General features: G+C 37.3%; 1 protein-coding gene across 1 annotated transcript; it reads right to left on the bottom strand.

Annotated features, from left to right (window-relative positions):
* Positions 1-4,949: 4,949 nt before the first annotated feature.
* Positions 4,950-16,507, bottom strand: LOC121375374 (muscarinic acetylcholine receptor M2-like). The gene is made up of 2 exons (XM_041502795.1): positions 16,315-16,507; positions 4,950-7,350 (listed from the first exon to the last, which is right to left on the bottom strand). Exon 2 carries the CDS (start codon positions 6,732-6,734, stop codon positions 5,190-5,192), a length of 1,545 nt encoding a protein of 514 aa, XP_041358729.1. The 5' UTR covers positions 6,735-7,350; positions 16,315-16,507; the 3' UTR covers positions 4,950-5,189.
* Positions 16,508-20,180: the final 3,673 nt, after the last annotated feature.

Genomic DNA, 20,180 nt, shown 5'->3' with positions numbered 1-20,180 from the left:
AGGGGGAACGTTAGTCCGTTAGGACTTGGTAAATATTATTTCTGCTCTGTTGTATAACCTTGATGTGACTGATGTGACCTTAAAATATTTTAATACTGTATTATACCAATATTCTTTAGACAGTGTCTTCGGTCAGCTGACGAAGTAAATCGTAGACTTTTTGTTCTAACATTATACGAGTATTTGGTAATATAAAGCTTAGCCAGTCATCCTAGAAGACCTAGGTAAACTGTAGGTTATTGTCTTTATTGTGATAGGTACCAGTATTAATTCTGTGTTACAAGGTTACTGAACGAGTAGTAAGGGTTAATTAAAAATTAACCAGTTAGGAATAGAGCTGTAATTCCGTTATTAATTAAGTTCCCCTAGAAGCGTTTTTCAATTATCACACGTGTGGGTGTTGTGTCACGGTGAAGTGATTAGCATATTGTGTAAACTAGACACCTAGAGATTAACTAATTAAGTGATCAGTTCTGGGTTGTTATTATTGTTGTTATTAATTAACTACTACGGCTGTACGTTTGTCAGCGTAGGTTAATACAGATTCCAAAGTGTATTGTGTTTTTGTTGTGTTTTCTAGTGAACTAAACGTGCTATAATAATATATACTTGTCACGGGGATTCTATAATTCCCGTAACTGAATAAAACACGATTATCAAAATATCTCTCCTAACTATATATCTATTAGATCTCTCTGTAACAGGCTGTTAAACCTAGTATGGCTCGTCTCTAGGTATGATCAGAGATACGATCTTATATAAGTATATATTATTATAGCACGTTATTTCTCTAGAAAACACAACAAAAACACAATACACTATGGAATCTGTATTAATCTACGCTGACAAATGTACAGCCGTAGTAGTAAATTAATAACAGCAATAATAACAACCCAGAACTGATCACTTAATTAGTTAATCTCTAGATGTCTAGTTACACAATATGCGAATCACTTCACCGTTACACCACACCCGCACGTGTGATAATTGAGAAACGCTTACAGGAGAAGTTAATTAATAAAGGAATTACAACACCATTCCTAACTGGTTAATTTATAATTAACCCTTACTACTCGTTCAGTAACGTGTGATAATTTAGAACGCTTCTTGGGGAACTTAATTAATAAAGGAATTACAGCTCTATTCCTAACGGGTTAATTTTTAATTAACCCTAACTACTCCTTCAGTAATCTTGTAACACAGAATTAATACTTATCACAATAAAGACAATAACCTACAGTGTACCCAGGGTCTTCTAGGATGACTGGCTAAGCTTTACATTACCAAATACTCATATAATGTTAGAACAATACGTCTACGATTTACTTCGTCAGATGACCGAAGACACTGTCTAAAGAATATTGGTATAATACAGTATTAAAATATTTAAGTCACATCAATCACATCAAGGTTATACACAGAGCAGAAATGATATTTACCAAAGTCCAAACGGACTAACGTTCCCAGGAGCCGTCCTAAATTCGTTCTCCTAGATATCTCTAAATTCTAGCTATTTATTCCAAAATCAGAATTGGCCTGAGGGAACAAGGCGGCACCTCACGTATCATCTCATATTCTACCTCGGTATATTTCTCTCTGATCGTCAGACTACTGACGCCATCGTCGCCAAAATCACGGTCGTCGAAACCGCACTCGCAGAGGTATTACGTAACTACTCGCCACATGGCCTCCACAGCGGGGCTAAGTGCATATTGGAACGCCAGATCGAGGATGGTCGCGCAGAAGTCTTACGTAACAAGTTGTCCACCTGGGCTACGGGCAATAAACTGCACACGGCACCCTAACACAATTAAAATCGCCACAGGCGAAACAAATTAAGAGCATGTACCGTGACAATACTTTATATAAGATCGTATCTCTGATCATACCTAGACGAGCCAAAGCGGGTTTGAACTGCCTGTTACAGAGAGATCTAATAGATATACAGTTAGGAGAGATATTTGGATAATCGTGTTTTATTCAGTTACGGGAATTATAGAATCCCCGTGACAACGGTTTTGTCATTCAGTTTTATTTTACCACTGCTTGACACCCAATAGTTAATGTTGTTGTCATATTTATAGGATATTAAACGAGCTTCCATTTCGCCATTAAAGCTCGTGACAATTGAAAATTATTTCACTCGGGACATAAACATGATACGAAATGGTAGCGAGTTTAATATCCTATTTATTACCCATAATCGATCTTAATATATTACTCATGTCGTTTCGTTGACGTTCCTGTGAGGTTGTGCGCCAATTGATGACGTCACCGTGTGACGTCAAAAGTGTTGCGCCCCACTTGGCGTTCTAGTGGGACGTATAACTTTGATAATATGTACCAAGGTATCGCTTGGACATGCCATAAGCGGATTAAAATAAAATATATTTAACTCTAGCAACGTAAGTTATAATCGCCAAAGTCGTCAAGGTACAATCCATCCAATCTAACAACAGACATATAATTACTTATAACCGTGACTATTCTCTTCCTTGGTTATTATTTTGCTGTAGAACTACTTTGGGGAATGCAGTCTGGGAGCAATGAGGTCCAGCCTAAATACAAAAATGAAAGAGAGATGAGCCGAGTTCCGAAGTGTTTATTCCTGGTCAGTCAAGTGCGTTGTCTTTTACATAGAATACATCTTGCAACAATATAAGATGTGTACATAAAATCGATTCATACATATATATTAGAAAACGTATTAAAACGTTTAAACAGTTAGGCAACTACATTACGTGAAACAATGATTAAACCAAATGGCTTGTATAACAACGAAGAGGTAAATAACTGTGTTTGTTGACTTCGTTTCTAAGTATAAAATACTGTTCATTATGAGAACACTACATCGAGTAACTACGGTAATATATTAATTATGCATAATGGCTGTATAAACAGGTAACAGTAAATAACTGCATTAGTTAAATTGTGCATATAGTGTTTCAATGCATATTGCGTTTACTCCCGAATGTACATGTTAGTGACTAACGATTTGTAATATTGATCAGTAAAGTACATATTGCGCGTGTTCCTGTGTGGCCAACGACATGTAATAAATAGCATTTTACTTGTATTTAGGCTGGACCTCATTGCTCCCAGACTGCATTCCCCAAAGTAGTTCTACAGCAAAATAATAACTAAGGAAGAGAATAGTCACGGTTATAGTATTTTTAACCATATGGGTACTAATGGAGTTTACTACAACCTTTGTACAGGAACGTCAACAAAACGGGATGAGTGATATAAATTAAGATCGATTATGGGTAATAAATAGGATATTAAACTCGCTATCAATTCGTATCATGTTTATGTCCCTCGTGAAATAATTTTCATTGTCACTCACTAAAGCTCGTGACAATTGAAAATTATTTCACTCGGGACATAAACATGATACGAAATGAAAGCTTTTTAATATCCTATAATTATGTAGAATACAAATCAGAATTTTGGTGCACTAAAGTAGAATGGTCCAAACCAGGGCCGTAGCTAGGATTTTTTGTTGCGGGGGGGCGGGGGGGGGGGTGGGGGGGGGTGGGTGGGGGGGGGGGGGGGGGGGGGGGGGGGGGGCAACTGAGTAGTTAATAGTCTAAAACTCCTTAAACAGTTAAGAAGAGAATTTTCTTTAAGTTTCTATAATGCTTTCCGGATTTTTTCTTGGGAATGCTGTTGGTGTGGAGAGATCATCGTGCCAGAAGGATACATTTATCACATACGGTGCCGATGTCCTCATACTTCATGATCATAGCTGGGATACGGTTGAAGAGGGGCACCTATTTCTAAAATTAAGGGCACTTGAACTCGAGAGGGGGTTGTGTGTGCACCCCGGCACCCCCCCCCCCCCCCCCCACACACACACCCGTATCCGCGCCTGATGTAGGTACTGTTTTCTGTCAAAATCGCAATTTTACCAGGTAGTGTATTTTTTCACTAATTGCCTCATTACGCAAAATCAGCAACTGCGATATGCGACTGATTTCGCCAGAGCGGGTCACATATATATTTACTAAATTTACAAAGTCGATTTAATTATTTAATATTTTTAACACACTATAACTTTATAGGCCTATTGTCCGAACCAAATTGTTAACAACTACGACAAATTACTCTCCTACCTTTAATTGCCGTTAGATTTCCTCCAAAGTTTGTCCAGACAGAAATCGCAAAAAAACCACTACAAATATACAGATTCCCCACACGAGACTGCAATGATGTCGCCGATATCGTCTTTGCTGAGATTGCATAGGGAGAAAAATACATGCAGTTTTCTGCCGTCTGCCATGTTTTTTTTTTTATGGAATGCTCTTCAAGAGGGGTGAAAGCCTCCAAAGTATGAACACAATTAATATGAAATCAATGATCTCTAGTGGTATCATTAAAAAAAAAATAATAATAAAAAAAAATAAAAATAATAATAATATGACGTCAACGCGTTTGCTTTTTATATCATAACATGTTATGACGTTGTTAGATTAAGTCCTATCCTTTCACCCCTCTTGAAGAATATTCCATAAAAAGTCAAAATGGCAGCTGATACAAAATTACATGCTTTTTTCCCTATGCGCTCTCAGCGAAGTCGATATAGGTGACATAGTTATCAACTGGTATGTGGAATCTGTGTCATTGTAATGGGTTTTTTCAAGATCTCCGTCTGGACAGACTTTGGAGGAAACCTAACGGCAATTAAAGATGGGAGAGTAATTTTTCGTAGTTGTTAACAATTTGGTTCGGACAATAGGTTGAGGGTTTTTTCTAATAAAGCGTTTTGATATATTTACTTCTTAAATTGTCTTATCTAAGGCATTCTAACAACAAATGATATCAGGCCCGTACGCAGAAATTTATATGGGGGCGCGTAATCTGAATAAAGTTGAGGACTAATATCCAGGCCCGTACGCAGGGGATGGGGGGGGGGGGGGGGGGGGGGGGGGGGGGGGGGGGGTCCGAGGTCCGTCCGTGAATGTGTAAAAAAAAAAAAAAAAAAAAAAAAAAGGCAAAGAAACATTTAAAATTTACTTCCCAGAATGCTTTACGGCCTTGATCTGCAAAATGTTTTTGGAAAAAACTAAACTTACTGTTATATCGAAAAATTATTCCTAAATAAAACAAATGATCTTTAACTGTAATAGAACTATTAGTATACTTCCATATGTACATAGGTGCGTATAAACAATTAAAATGTTCGGTTCTCATGACTTCTTTCTATGACACAACAACAAATGTTTGAAGTTTTTACGAAATGTACCAGATGTATATGCGTACAAAAACGGATTGACGCATGACTTTGTCCACAGCAGCCAGACAAAAAACACATACGCATAGCTGACGACGCATGCATCGCAGAGGGTTATCACAATGGTGGCCACTGTGTAAGGAGTCCAACTGACAACAAACACCGTCACCAAAAGCAACAAAGTCTTGGCCGCTTTTCTCTCGTGATTTTGTCTCCTAAGACTAATGAACCTGCTCCTCCCATCAACACTATTTGAATTGTTAGTATCAGCACTAACTAAACTAGTCCCATCAAAACAATCTGAATTTCCAGCATCAACACTAGTCGGAATGATCCCGTCAGTTCTCTGTGGATTGTTCCCACCAATATTACCAGGAATGATCCCGTCAGTTCTATGTGGATTGTCCCCACCAATATTACCTGGAATGATCTCGTCAGTTCTATGTGGATTGTTCTCACTAATATTACCAGGAATGGTCCCGTCAGTTCTATGTGGATTGTCCCCACCAATATTACCAGAAATGATCCCGTCAGTTCTATGTGGATTGTCCCCACCAATATTACCTGGAATGATCACGTCAGTTCTATGTGGATTGTTCCCACCAATATTACCAGGAATGGTGCCGTCAGTTCTATGTGGATTGTTCTCACTATCGCTATCTGGATTGTTCCCACTACTATCAACACTACTTGTATTGTTCACACGCATGCAATATGGATTGATCCCGTTCACTGTTGGTCTATCTGGATTGTTCCAGTCACCACTGGTCAAAATTACCCCGGTAAGGACGTCTGTAGCAGATGTGAGAGTTGACGATTTTCGCCGATCTGATAATATGCTGCGTTTTCGAATTTTCAAATAGATTAATGTGTTTAACACTATGATTGACACAAAGGGAATAACAAATTCCACGGTAGCTGTTGCTAGTGTGTATTCAAAATTCTTGTAAAATTCGACGAAACACTCGCCATCTGCAACGACCGATTTCCCTACCCAGTAATTCCAGCCGATGATCGCAGGACCGTAAAGAGAAAAGGCAAAGATCCAACTGACCGTGACCTTGATGTACGCCACTTTCCTAGTCTCGCGTTGGTTGTAGTCAACACCAGTTGTGATGAGGATCAGGCGATCCAGACTGAGAATGATCATCAGAAAGACGGTCTCCAGACAGAGAGTGTAGTCCACGCACAGAAATATCTTGCACATGGCCCGACCCAGGGGCCAATAAAACCCTGTGATGGTGTATGCGGTGTACAAACTCATGCTGTTAAAACCAATGAGCATGTCAGCGATGGCGAGGTTGAAGATGTAGATGTTGTAGATCGTCTGCAGAGACTTGTCTCTCAGGTAGGAGATGATGACGAGGAGGTTGCCTGTCACTGTCGTCAGTATGAGAATCGGGATGATGATCACCACAGGAATCAGCACAGGGGTGCGTAAGAGATTAATGTCCTCTTTGTCAGGCTCCTCAGTTGATGGCGATATGTTAAAAGACATCATCTACATACTCTGCATCAACATCACATGTTTTAAGCACAAAACACTATTTTAATACAGTATTAAGCACAATGGGTTCTTGTTCAAATCTAACTTTAAAAAAAAATCAACAATCGTCTTAGGTACAGCAGTTATGTTTAAAACATGAAATGTCCCTGTTAAAACAATTATTTGATCGAGCGAAATCCTAGTTAGAACTGTAACATTCCAAAACAGAAATGGTCCTTGTTAATAGTGCACTGTTTTCAACGAAAGATTCCTGTGGAATTGTTTATTTTTCTGAGATCCTAAAGTCTACCCAGAATGCTGATAGTTTTAAACGGTTGAACTGTGTCAAAACAATTAGTTTTCTAAACTGTTAAAACACAAAACATCCTTTTAACAACGGTTGTTTTACAGGACGGTAAATGGTTAAAACAGGTACAGTACTTAGCTTGAAAGGTCTTTTGAAGTTAGGTTTAGCATAAATTATTTTCTAGTGACGTTAGATTTTGATTTGGTGAGAAACGCTTAGCCAGTGGTGTCAATGCGTGTGTATAAACACGGTGTCGTAAAAACGTATGGTCGATGGCTTCCATAACCGACTTTCTAGTCGATTGCGTCGTCGGCATGTTTATCCCTGAAAAGAGAGAATATAATGAACAGTAATTAATGTTAAAAACGTATAAACAAGAATTGAGGTTGACAAGCATTTGGTTATTTTGACATATAGTCTTAGAGAGGAAACCCGCTACATTTCTGCAATAGTACAAATCGATCTTTTATATGCACCATCCACGACACGACCTTTGATACACCAGTTTGCAATAATGCTATTATGTTAATAAATGGGGGTTTTCATATTGGTCTTGTTATATGTCCATATTTTCCAAAAAAATCCGGAATTTTAATCCTATACCCGAATTTTCGAAATTGATGCCAAATATCCAGATTTGTTTTCAAATTCACTAACATTCTTTTTAAAGCAACTAATTCTTATTACATTCTACATTCTCCATTTTAGCCTGAACTCGGTATTGTCTACAGTGTTGTGCTATTACTAAGACGTGTGTCTATTGGCTGTGTATTTGTCAACAGCCGACCAATGAAAATGTAAACTGAAGCCACGTATGAACTTTTTCTTACTTGTTATGTAGTGTATGTAGACCTATTCATTTTAAAGATATTTCAAATCTCATATACTTATGTTTCCATGACGCAGACATCGGTCCTATGGCGATGCATGCAACTTCGCCACGGTGGGTAAAAACCTGAATATATAACAGAAGAACACTTGCGATCGTACAAAAACAAAAGAAACGGATCCACAAGTCTTTTCTTTTCATATGCTTTCACATGCAACATTTCACTAAATAATATTTGGCCACCAGTAATCTGTAACACATTCATGACATTAATATACCTACCGATGTTGTTTTATTCAAGTAAGTTAAACTATAAACAAAGTAAATTTTTACAAACCATTGTTAGTTTTTACCGCGATTGTGTTTTTTTACACTGGCACCCCAAAAGTGCTACTCTAATAGTAATATAAGCGTAATGCAAAATGGTAGCCAGTCTTAATGTGGATACCAGACATTTCGTCCCCAATTCAGTTCACCACAAATCCTTTCCAATCTAATTAAAATTAGCTCCACTATTACATGTGAATCTAACAGCAGCCCGTTGGAGCTCATGTCCAGTTGACCTTTTATTCGACCAATCAAAACCTTACTTGCAAAATCATGCCAGTGATTTGAAAAGAATTTGAAAACATTCGGGATTATGCCGAGGGCATACGAAATGATTCGGGTGAATTACGAAGTATGCCGGAAACTAATTGCAATATAAAATTTTATATAAAATTCGTTCCAAGACGAAAAAACAAAAAACAAAAAAACGTGATGGTATAGCCATAAAATCTATTTATACTAGTATACAATCCAGAGTTTATTACTGTACTGTACTACAATAGTTGCTAATTAAGTGGTGATTTTGGTGTGTGTATGTGTGTGTGTGCGCGCGCGCGCATACGTACATGTGTATGGTAATGCTGTTAATTACTGTACTAGGTATAGTAACTTTATTTACATTGATGAATATATTTAGCATATTTTACTAGACAAGCCATAAAGTAGGCCTATGCCTAAAGAGGAAGTAGTAAGTCTATCACTTATCAATTATGTGGATTGATTTATGCTTTTATTATTGAATACATAACATTCCAATAAATAATAAACATTTGTATTGTTATGTATCTCTTTGGTTGTTGTTAGTTTGCAAATATGTCAAACATGGCGTTGTTTAATTTATATATTTTATATATATATATTTATATTTTTTTTTAATGAAAATGGCATTTTCGCTTGCTATAAACTATTGTTTTGAAAGACGCGTTCGCGCGCTTGAAAATGAAAATACCAGAAAATTCCTGGAAAATATTTTCATTAGGTTGGTCGCTCTGAATGTTCAAATTAAAATAAAATGTTCAATAGCAATTTGGAATTGGAATTTTTCCAGCGTTCTCAAGACGGAAACGCCATGCACCCAGTCTGTTGTTATTGTAGGTTGTAAAGTACCAACCATGTGATTCCCAGGTCCGACTTCTAAGTGTTTAAGGAGTAAACCGCAACTATGGCTGTGATTGGTGGACATATGTGACACTGGTTATTTGTGCAAATACTATAACAAATGCCCCGTCAGTTCTACGTTTTATTACCTGAACAATTATTACACTTGTGACATTTTGTACTTGTTAATAACTGGGGTGGCAATAAAAGATTCGACTGGCATTTTGTGCGGATCAGAGGGTGGGTACTGTAAACTTCCTGTAAGTGCTTAAAACGATACGTGACAGCAGAGGTTTTTTTTGAGTAGGCCTAATTATCAATGGGAGGTGCCACACTGTCAGTGTATATACTGGCCCAGTGGTTTGAAACATTGCTTCTATTATTTTTGTTAAAAATTGTTACTATGGTCGTCAATAGGAATTTACTTGGTCTAATTGAACCTGTAAGGAAACGCAAGTGACGTCATTCAAATTCAAAATTAGCTATATTATTACAATGTTTTGCCACATTAAAATAAAAGCTGGTCTACTTACCTTGACCCCTGTAAAAAGTTCCGAGAGCAGAAAACGCAACGTTATGCAGTTTACATGTCGGTATGTTTTTATTGTTAATAATTTTAGACAAAATATTAAGTTTAAGTTTTAAAAGATGAATTCAATAAATAGGGAATAACTGGTTACTGTCTTAAGCAGTGTTTCTGCCAGAAAGAAATTTTTGGGTATGGCGATATGGAATACATGGGTTTCTCATGACGTCACGCGATTACCCATAATCCAACTGTCGGCCATGTTGTAGGGCATGCTATTATTGATCGTTGTAGCCTATAATTTGAGGCTGTTGGTAAAGAATCGAAATTTTATCACATTGTTATATATACTAATTGCCTGCAATCATGGTTAATACATGTGTAGTGTTTGGCGATCCTAATCGACGTTATTATGACATACCAAAGGTCATTAACAATGCAACTACAGTCAACAGGGGGTATAGGGGTCCTTTCCCACACAAAAAAGGGTTACATTTAGGGTTAGGGTTAAGAAAATCATACAATAATGATAAGAGTCATTAATTTTGTCAAAATGTTAACTTAAAAAAATAAAAATTTGGGTATGGCGCCATACCCATTTCACCCTCTGGCAGAAACCCTGTTAAGATATCGGCTTTATCCTGCGAAGGTCGATTGGCGAGCCTCGCTGCATTCGCCATTCTAACCTTCGCAGGATAAAGCCGATATCTTAAGACAGTAACCAGTTATTTCTTTTATCCTGCAGTCCTACAGGAATATTCGGAAAATCATTATTTATTCAAGTTTTGTTTACGCAGATCGAAGATTGTCAACCTAGCGAGGTTTTTGCCGTATGACGTCATACAAGATACATGACGTCATTATTTGTAAGAAGCTAGCTACATTCTGTCAAATTAAAAAGCGTTTCTAAACACTACAACCGTGTCCGGTGTATCGGCGCGTCCGGTGATTCGGCGCACTTGGTATTTTGCTTATGTACGCTTAGGAAGTTGTCATCTTCTCGGTGTTTTTAACGAATTAAAGTTCAGTTCCTTTTTTTAAATGGTTAATCAAGTATCAATATATTTGTTAAGGGTGCAATTAAATTTTTTTTTTTAAATTATCAATAATTATATCATAATTTAAAAATAAATCATTCACCTGTTTTCGTGTATATAAACGCGAAGTAGGTCAGCCTTATTGATATTAAGAACGTTAAAACCAGTCTAAAACACCTTTCCCGCATTTTTAAAAGTATAGTAAACAGTATAAATGTAATTATTTTTGTTCGGTTATTTTTATTTAAATTGAAAAGGAAAACACAGACAAATGCAAATAAAACGAAAGTTTTACACCTTAATTGACAGTCATTTCAGTTCACAATTGTCACATTGTTATAAAAAATAAAAGTGAAATAAGATCCAGTGTGTGCACAATCTACCCGAGAAAAATAAAATCCATGTAGGCATCTTAGCCATGCATGATAATGAACATTTATGCATCTGCAGTATTGTGCCACTCAAGAAAACGATTCCGAAACTGATCATGAGATGGGTCATGTGTGATCGTTCATTTTCATAGTAATATTTTTAACAAGACAAAACAAAAAAGTACTAAAATAATTCTGGGACAATAGTGTAGCGTTTAGGGCTAAAAGTGAGGTCATGGGCGGTCTATAAATAGCGGGGTCAACGATCCACATCTACTGCGCCGAATCACCGGACATGCAAATCGTTTCGGATACAAGGGGGTGCCTATATTTATGCACCATTTTAAAATGTTTATTTACTACAGACATAAACCAATTTGTAGTGTATTTCAGATTATGCACAGCTTCATTGGTGAGAGACACATTTTATTAACCCCTGCGTGTGCTGTAACCTCACCGTGGTGCAGGGGTGTAACATTCTCTTTGAGAATGGCCAATACAGCACAAATTGAAGTTTAGAGTAAAATTCGGTGTCCGTAAAATTCTGTGATATTTGTATTTGTATTTTTGCACAGTTCTTTACACTGTTTTTGTTTAAACCTTGAATTTTTATATTGATGTTGATCATCACTTTATTTATTTGCATTACCATAGTTTGACACCCAATAGCCGATGTATTTTTCGTGCTGGGGTGTCGTTAAACATTCATTCATTCATTCATTTTATTAAGTATTTCACAGTGTTCACATAGAAAATGGTCCTTGAATGCTTAGGTGCGCCGATACACCGGACAGCACTGTAATTCATAAATAAATATACAAGTTTTGTATTGTTATCGCAAAACTAAGTTATTTGTATTTACTGTGTGGCAATATCGAGTTTTATCTGTATATAATATACCGGCCTCGGTGGCGTCGTGGTAGGCCATCGGTCTACAGGCTGGTAGGTACTGGGTTCGGATCCCAGTCGAGGCATGGGATTTTTAATCCAGATACCGACTCCAAACCCTGAGTGAGTGCTCCGCAAGGCTCAATGGGTAGGTGTAAATCACTTGCACCGACCAGTGATCCATAACTGGTTCAACAAAGGCCATGGTTTGTGCTATCCTGCCTGTGGGAAGCGCAAATAAAAGATCCCTTGCTGCTAATCGGAAGATTAGCCCATGTAATGGCGACAGCGGGTTTCCTCTCAAAATCTGTGTGGTCCTTAACCATATGTCTGACGCCATATAACCATAAATAAAATGTGTTGAGTGCGTCGTTAAATAAAACATTTCTTTCTTTTTTCTTTCTGTATATAATAGTATTTTATAATATTTGTAATGTTTCCTGTAACTAATTAAATTGTTATTTACAGGTAGTTATTGTATGTTATGTTTTTAATGTTTACTATAGGGCTACCTAATTAATCCAATGTCTCTTTCAGGTAATTCTGAAAAGGATAGTGCTCCTTTAATTTAATCATTTACTCTTATTTCAGTCAGCTTGTTAACTGGTGATATGTTGATTAAAAACACAAGCATGAATCTTGCACAAGCACCTAACAATAGCACTTGCATTCTTGCGCTGCGTCTGTCCTTTGTTCTAAACTTTCAAGCTTGGGTCTACTGTAAGCTGGTATTCTGTCTTGGTGTTTCTGTCCAGCTTCTAGTTATATAATCTTCAGCATAAATACTGAGAGCTCTTGTTCTCAGTGTGGAAATGATATTGTCACTATTGCTGTGATGTCGTATTTTTAGAGGATTTCTAAGATCGCTATTTCTGAATGCGTGTGTCCGTTACCGGCCAGGTGTTACAACCTTAGTTACACACACTTGGGTTTTAAAAATACTTTATGTAGGATGTTGAATAAAATGTCATTGTCCTGAACCATACAGCTGTTTGTCGTCTATTTTGGAACAAATCAAATGCTGTTACAACTGTACTTCAACAAATTATTTAAAGAGTATGTTTATTGAAAATCTACTCTGAAATACTCAAGTCGAGTCGGGCTTATATCACGTGACTCATATTTTTGGTCAGTGACCGAAAATATAGATATTTATCTAGTCATCATATCTTGCCAATATATACAGTGATTGCTGGATAAAAAGTACCATTCGTCAAATATATCGTATAAAACAATTACAGTTAGAAAGGATACATTTATTGTGTACCAAACCAAAACAAGGGTGCAAAAAGTGACTGTCATCGATTAAAGTCCACACCATATTGTTAACAACTACAATAAATTACTCTCCTACCTTTAATTACCGTTACATTTCCCCCAAATTTTGTCCAGACACAAGTTGTGAAAAAACCATTACAGTGACACAGATTCCACATATGAGACTGTAACGATGTCGCCAGTATTGACTTCGCTGAGATAGCATAGGGCAAAATGCATGCAGTTTTCTGCCGTCTGCCATTTTTTTGTTTTTTTGTTTATGGAATACTCTTCAAGAGGGGTGAAATCCTCCAATGTATGTGACATAATTAATAAAAAAATCAATGATCTCTAGTGGTATCATTAAATAAAAAATAAAAAAATAATAATAAAATTAATATGACGTCATCACGTTTGTTTTTATATCATAACATATTATGACGTTGTTAGATTAAGTCATATCCTTTCACCTCTCTTGGAGAATGTGACGGTACATGCTCTTAATTTTGTTTTCGCCTGTGGCGATATTAATTGTGTTAGAGGGCCGTGTGCAGTTTTATTGCACTTAGCACAGGTGGGCAAACTGTTACGTAATACCTCCGCGCGACCGTACACACCCAGAGCAGGTGTGGCGGCCATGTGGCTAGTAGTTACGTAATATCTCCGGTAGTGCTGTTTATGGCCAGGGGATTGGTCGCGGATTGGCGACAGCCAGACTGACGATCAGAGAGAAATATACCGACTTTGGGAGAGGTGGAATATCAGATGATAGGGGGAGGACCGCCTTGTACCCCCAGGCGATATTCTGATTTATAATAAATAGCTAGGATTTAGAGATATCTGGGAGAACCAAAAAGGAAAGCTTCCAGAGGGGAACGGTCGTTGTCCAACTGAACGATCTATATTAGTTCAGACGGGACTTTGGTAATGATATTATTTCTGCTCTGTTGTATAACCTTGATGTGATTGATGTGACTTTTAATATTTTAATACTGTATTATACCAATATTCTTTAGACAGGGTCTTCGGTCATCTGACGAAGTAAATCGTAGACTTACTGTTCTATATTTACACAAGTATTTGGTAATATAAAGCTAAGCCAGTCATCCTAGAAGACCTAGGTAAACTGTAGGTTATTGTCTTTATTGTGATAGGTACCAGTATTAATTCTGTGTTACAAGGTTACTGAACGAGTAGTAAGGGTTAATTAAAAATTAACCAGTTAGGAATAGAGTGGTAATTCCTTTATTACTTAAGTTCCCCTAAAAGCGTTTCTCAATTATCACACGTTACTGAACGAGTAGTAAGGGTTAATTAAAAATTAACCAGTTAGGAATAGAGTGGTAATTCCTTTATTAATTAAGTTCTCCTAGAAGCGTTTCTCAATTATCACACGTGTGGGTGTTGTGTCACGGTGAAGTGATTCGCATATTGTGTAAACTAGACACCTAGAGATTAACTAATTAAGTGATCAGTTCTGGGTTGTTATTATTTTTGTTATTAATTAACTACTGCGGCAGTACATTTGTCAGCGTAGGTTAATACAGATTCCAAAGTGTATTGTGTTTTTGTTGTGTTTTCTAGTGAACTAAACGTGCTATAATAATATATACTTTAATTAAGATCGTATCTCTGATCATACCTAGAGACGAGCCAAAGCGGGTATATACCGCCTGTTACAGAGAGATCTAATAGATATACAGTTAGGAGAGATATTTGGACACTCGTGTTTTATTCAGTTACGGGTATTATAGAATCCCCGTGACAGAGAATATTCCATAAAAAGTAAAAATGGCAGCCGGCACAAAATTACATGTTTTTTGCTCTATGCGATCTCAGCGAAGTCGATATAGGTGACATGGTTATCATCTAGTATGTGGAATCTGTGGGGGTTTTCAAGATTTCTGTCTGGACAAAATGTGGGTAAAACGTAACGAAAAATAAAGGTTGGAGAGCAATTTTTCGTAGTTGTTAACATTTTGGTTCGGACTTTAGGCGTTCTAACTTTGATTTATAACGGGGATGGGGGAAGGTATTAATTTTAAAGTTGATGATACGATCTTCCCTGTCGTCGCCCCAACATAAAACAGTCCCCCAACACACACACACACACACACACACACACACACACACACACCTTTTTATGATTTTCAAAGACTGTAATTTGAAAGAAAACTTTATCTTTAAATTTATTTTTGTCTGTCATCAGATGTACTGCTTTCTAGTTATTAAAGTCACATGATTGCCACGGTATCTGCTGACAAAACAATTTTATAATTTTCTCAACATATATGGCAAATGCAAGACATGAGAACTGTTATATTCGTTTTCCAATTTGTCTGTTAATATTTGTTCTCAATATCTCTTTTTTTCAAATTGCCTTAAAATATTTAAAATCATTTGTACAAGTTGGGGGGTTGGCTGAGACCGAGGACGCAAAGCAAAGTTTATTGTGGGAGCGAGGTATGCTCCCCCAGTAAAAGTTTGAAAACTACAGGGATCGCCTTTTTTTTGTTCATACTATGTAATTTACTACAAATTATTTATTTCCGAGCTGATTGATTTGTAAATTGCACACACAAATTGTATTTCTTTATTATTTCTAAAGCACGTTTACTTTTCTTCTTACGTCAAACAAAACAGATTTTTTTTTTTTGATTTTTTTTTTTTAAACACATTTTTAACAGAATAATGGGACGGACGTCCTGAAAAGCATTTTCCTGTATTCTACAAGTAAAATTCATCTCTGCCTTAAGATTACTACCAATGATATTTTTGATTCAGAAGTATTGGGGAAGCCCCCCCCCCCCCCCCCACACACACACACCCTGCTCCGCCGTGCCTGTGTAAGAAGATACAAAATGACATCACTGAAATACTGATGCCATTCAAATTCAAGATTAGTTATATTATTACAATGCTTCGCCACCTTGAAATAAAAACCGGTCTACTTACCACGACCCCTGTAAAAATAGTTTCAAGTTCTATATTGAAGCAGCGCCCATTACGACGTCTTTCGTCGTCTAGAACTCCGGCAGCCGTGTTTGAAATAACCACTGTCCAGAGATAATTACTTTATCCTTCCGTAAAATTACTAAAAAGAAAGCCTTCACACTTTAAGTTGACTTATTCTTAACTAAACTGTTAACGTGACGTAATAACATCAAACAAAAATGACGTCATCCTATATCATTAACATGTTAATGTTTCCAGCAACAGGTAGACTAGATTAATTAGGAGATCTGTTTTATTTTTAACCTCGGGCAAATGCCTTCGGTCAAAAATGACATTTGCGGGCATCAAATACACAATAATAGCCGCAAATCTAAAAACTCCATATGGTTATGCAGGAGCCTTGGAAGCAATTAAAAGTTTGTACAGCCATAAAAGCAATGTATATGATGAGATTTATACTATGCAAGCGCCATAGGAAGAAAAACAACAGTTCGATGCCCCTGTTATGTCCATTGTAAACTGAATCGTTTTTCTACGGAACTAACTGTACATTTGGTATTTCTTGAAAAACATTTTGCTACAATCTGACTGTAGACCCTTGAACCGTCAACTTGGCCTGTTCCAAGTGCTAATGAAGTCACTTTCTAATGACGTCATTAGCCCCCCTAATTTACGACAGTTATATATTTTATTATATATTAATTTTCTTTTCTTTTTACGATCCCACTCTCCCCCCCCCCCCAAACCTCCCCCAAAGTTCCTTTGGCATTTCAACTCGTGTCATTGCCCCCTCCCCCCAAATGGATTTTCTGGATCCGCCACTGGTAATGCACCCTTTTCATTATGGGTATTGTCCTTTAGGAGGTAGACGACCATTGCTACTATATTCCGTCCATCAGGGAACGACTCTTGTTTTTTCATAAGCCCTACTATAAAAAAAATTACAAGTTATTTATTTCTGAGTCGATTGTTTTCTTTTGACACACAAAATACAGTTTGTTTTTTCATTTATTATTATTATTATTTCCAAAAATTTTACTTTTCTTCTCACGTCAAATACAATTATTTACAACAACAACAAAAACTATAAGCATATTTAACATGTACAAAAAAACATATTTAAAATTACTTGGTTTGCATTATTAATATATGCTATTAAAGATGGCGACGCTGTTACAGCGGTTAGCTACTACATGTATTTAAGGAATGTTTCTTTGTTGGTCTTTTTTTTTTCTTCTTTTTTTTTTTCTTTTTTTCTTGGGGGTGGGGGTTTACAGTAAGGACATCACCAAGACAGGTCAGTGTATTTATTATATCTCAGTAGAATATATATATTTTTAATTGTATTAGTGAAATAATAGTGTTATCAATGAAGATAACGTTTCGATTCAGATTTAATCTACGAAGGGGGTGAAAAGAGCGAGAGAGAGAGAGAGAGAGAGAGAGAGAGAGAGAGAGAGAGAGAGAGAGAGAGAGAGAGAGAGAGAGAGAGAGAGAGACACACACACACACACACACACACACACACACACACACACACCCGCACACACGCACACACACACACACACACACACACACACACATCTACAGTTTCCAGAGAGGGGCTCACACTTTTAAAAGGGCACATATTGCATTCAAGGAGGCGATGTTATGTGTTAGAAGGACATGTACAGAATTCAAACGAACATCATTGTTCATTATCGCGATCTTTCCAGAAACACCAATCCGACATACATATTATATGTGTCCCTCTAAATAAATAAATTTCTTGTAATCTTTTGTATATTTCAGGGCATTTCCAAATTCCGGGTGTGGGCACCCCCCAGGACCCTCACTCCTGGATCCGCGCCTGTTTTAGTAACAATTTATTCATTCCTCCTAAAAACTCCCAAACATGCTCACCATATATTCCAAGCACTCGTATTTACAACCGGCCTCGGTGGCGTCGTGGTTAGGCCATCGGTCTACAGGCTGGTAGGTACTGGGTTCGGATCCCAGTCGAGGCATGGGATTTTTAATCCAGATACCGACTCCAAACCCTGAGTGAGTGCTCCGCAAGGCTCAATGGGTAGGTGTAAACCACTTGCACCGACCAGTGGTCCATAACTGGCTCAGCAAAGGCCATGGTTTGTGCTATCCTGCCTGTGGGAAGCGCAAATAAAAGATCCCTTGCTGCTAATCGGAAAGAGTAGCCCATGTAGTGGCGACAGCGGATTTCCTCTCAAAATATGTGTGGTCCTTAACCATATGTCTGACGCCATATAACCGTAAATAAAATGTGTTGAGTGCGTCGTTAAATAAAACATTTCTTTCTTTCGTATATACATGTATATATTTTTTTTTAATGACTCGAATGAGCAAAATCACATTTGTAAGTACATGTATATAATTGCAATTGTACGTTAGAAATATTAATAAGATGTTGCCCCCGGTGCTGTAGAGATTAAGTCATCGGACTTAAAGGGACATTCCCAAGTTTGCTGCATTGTTAGATGTTTCCAAAAAATAAAATATTTCTACGATTAAACTTACATATTAAATATATTTTCTTGTTTAGAATATCATTGTATGTATATTCAATGTGTTTCTGGTCGTCTTAATATTTGTAAGAAGCCCAAACTGGATTTTGTCTTCAAATAATTTCGTACGTACGAAAAAACTGTTTTTAAGAAATAAAATGAAATTTAACCTAGCACAAACATTAGAACGATCAGAAACACGTTTAATATCCAGCCACTAATATTTTATGCAGAAAAGTATATTTGATATGTAATCGTTAAAAAGTCTCTGTTAGTCGATAACATCTTTAAAATAGCAGCAAACTCAGGAATGTCCCTTTAAGGCTGGCAGGTACTTGGTTCGCATCCCACTACAGCGACTTCTCTCTGATTAACCATTAACCACTAACCCAGTCCTAGACAGAAAGCCCAGATAGCTGAGGTGTATGTGCCCAGGACAACGTGCATGGACCTTAATTGGATATAAGAACGAAATAAGTATAAACAAACAAAAACAGCATGAGATGGCGGACTTCAAGTAATGCTATCTGGGCTGTCTATCCAGGAAAGTGGGTTAGTTATTAGTTGTTGTTAGTGGTTAGTGAGAAAGAAGAGGGTGTAGTGGTCTTACACCTACCCATTGAGTCGTTAAATCTTGCTATGGGAGGGAACCGGTACTGGGCTGCGAACCCTGTACCTACCAGTCCGAGGGCTTAAAGGCATACTGTCACAGATTTAAGGACCTCATTTCTCTAAAAATTGATAATAAATGATAATTACATTAATGTTTGGAAACCAAATCTAGTTATCACATCACCATAACTGAACCATGATGGAGTAAAATCCATTTTAACCCTCTTGGCAATATTAGCTTTTGAATTATGGACCATTGCCATAATTCAATTATTTTTACATAATAGCATTAGTAAGTGTAGTATGGTGGTTACATAGATGGTTGAATAAAGTACATTTAGGGACAGATCAAATTTAAATTTGTTTAGGTAATACTTTGTTAGGCCATTTAATAGGTCAGTGGTCTGTGATAGTATGCCTTTACCCACGACGCTACCGAGGCCAGTGTACACATACAAGTAGGGGCGGGATGTAGTCCAGTGGTAAAGCGCTTGCTCGACGCGCGGTCGGTCTAGGATCAATCACTGTCGGTGGGCCCATTGGGCTGTTTCTCGTTCCAGCCAGTGCACCACGACTGGCATATCAAAGGTCGTGATATGTACTACCCTGTCTCTGGGATGGTGCATATAAAAGATCTCTTGCTGCTAATCCAATAAAGTAGCCCATGAAGTGGCGACGGCGGGTTTCCTCTCTCAATATATGTGTGGTCCTTAACCATATGTCTTACGCCATAAT

This window comes from Gigantopelta aegis, chromosome 6 (assembly GCF_016097555.1).
Source record: "Gigantopelta aegis isolate Gae_Host chromosome 6, Gae_host_genome, whole genome shotgun sequence".
Classification (NCBI taxonomy): domain Eukaryota; kingdom Metazoa; phylum Mollusca; class Gastropoda; order Neomphalida; family Peltospiridae; genus Gigantopelta; species Gigantopelta aegis.
This window is presented reverse-complemented; position numbering and strand designations above follow the sequence as displayed.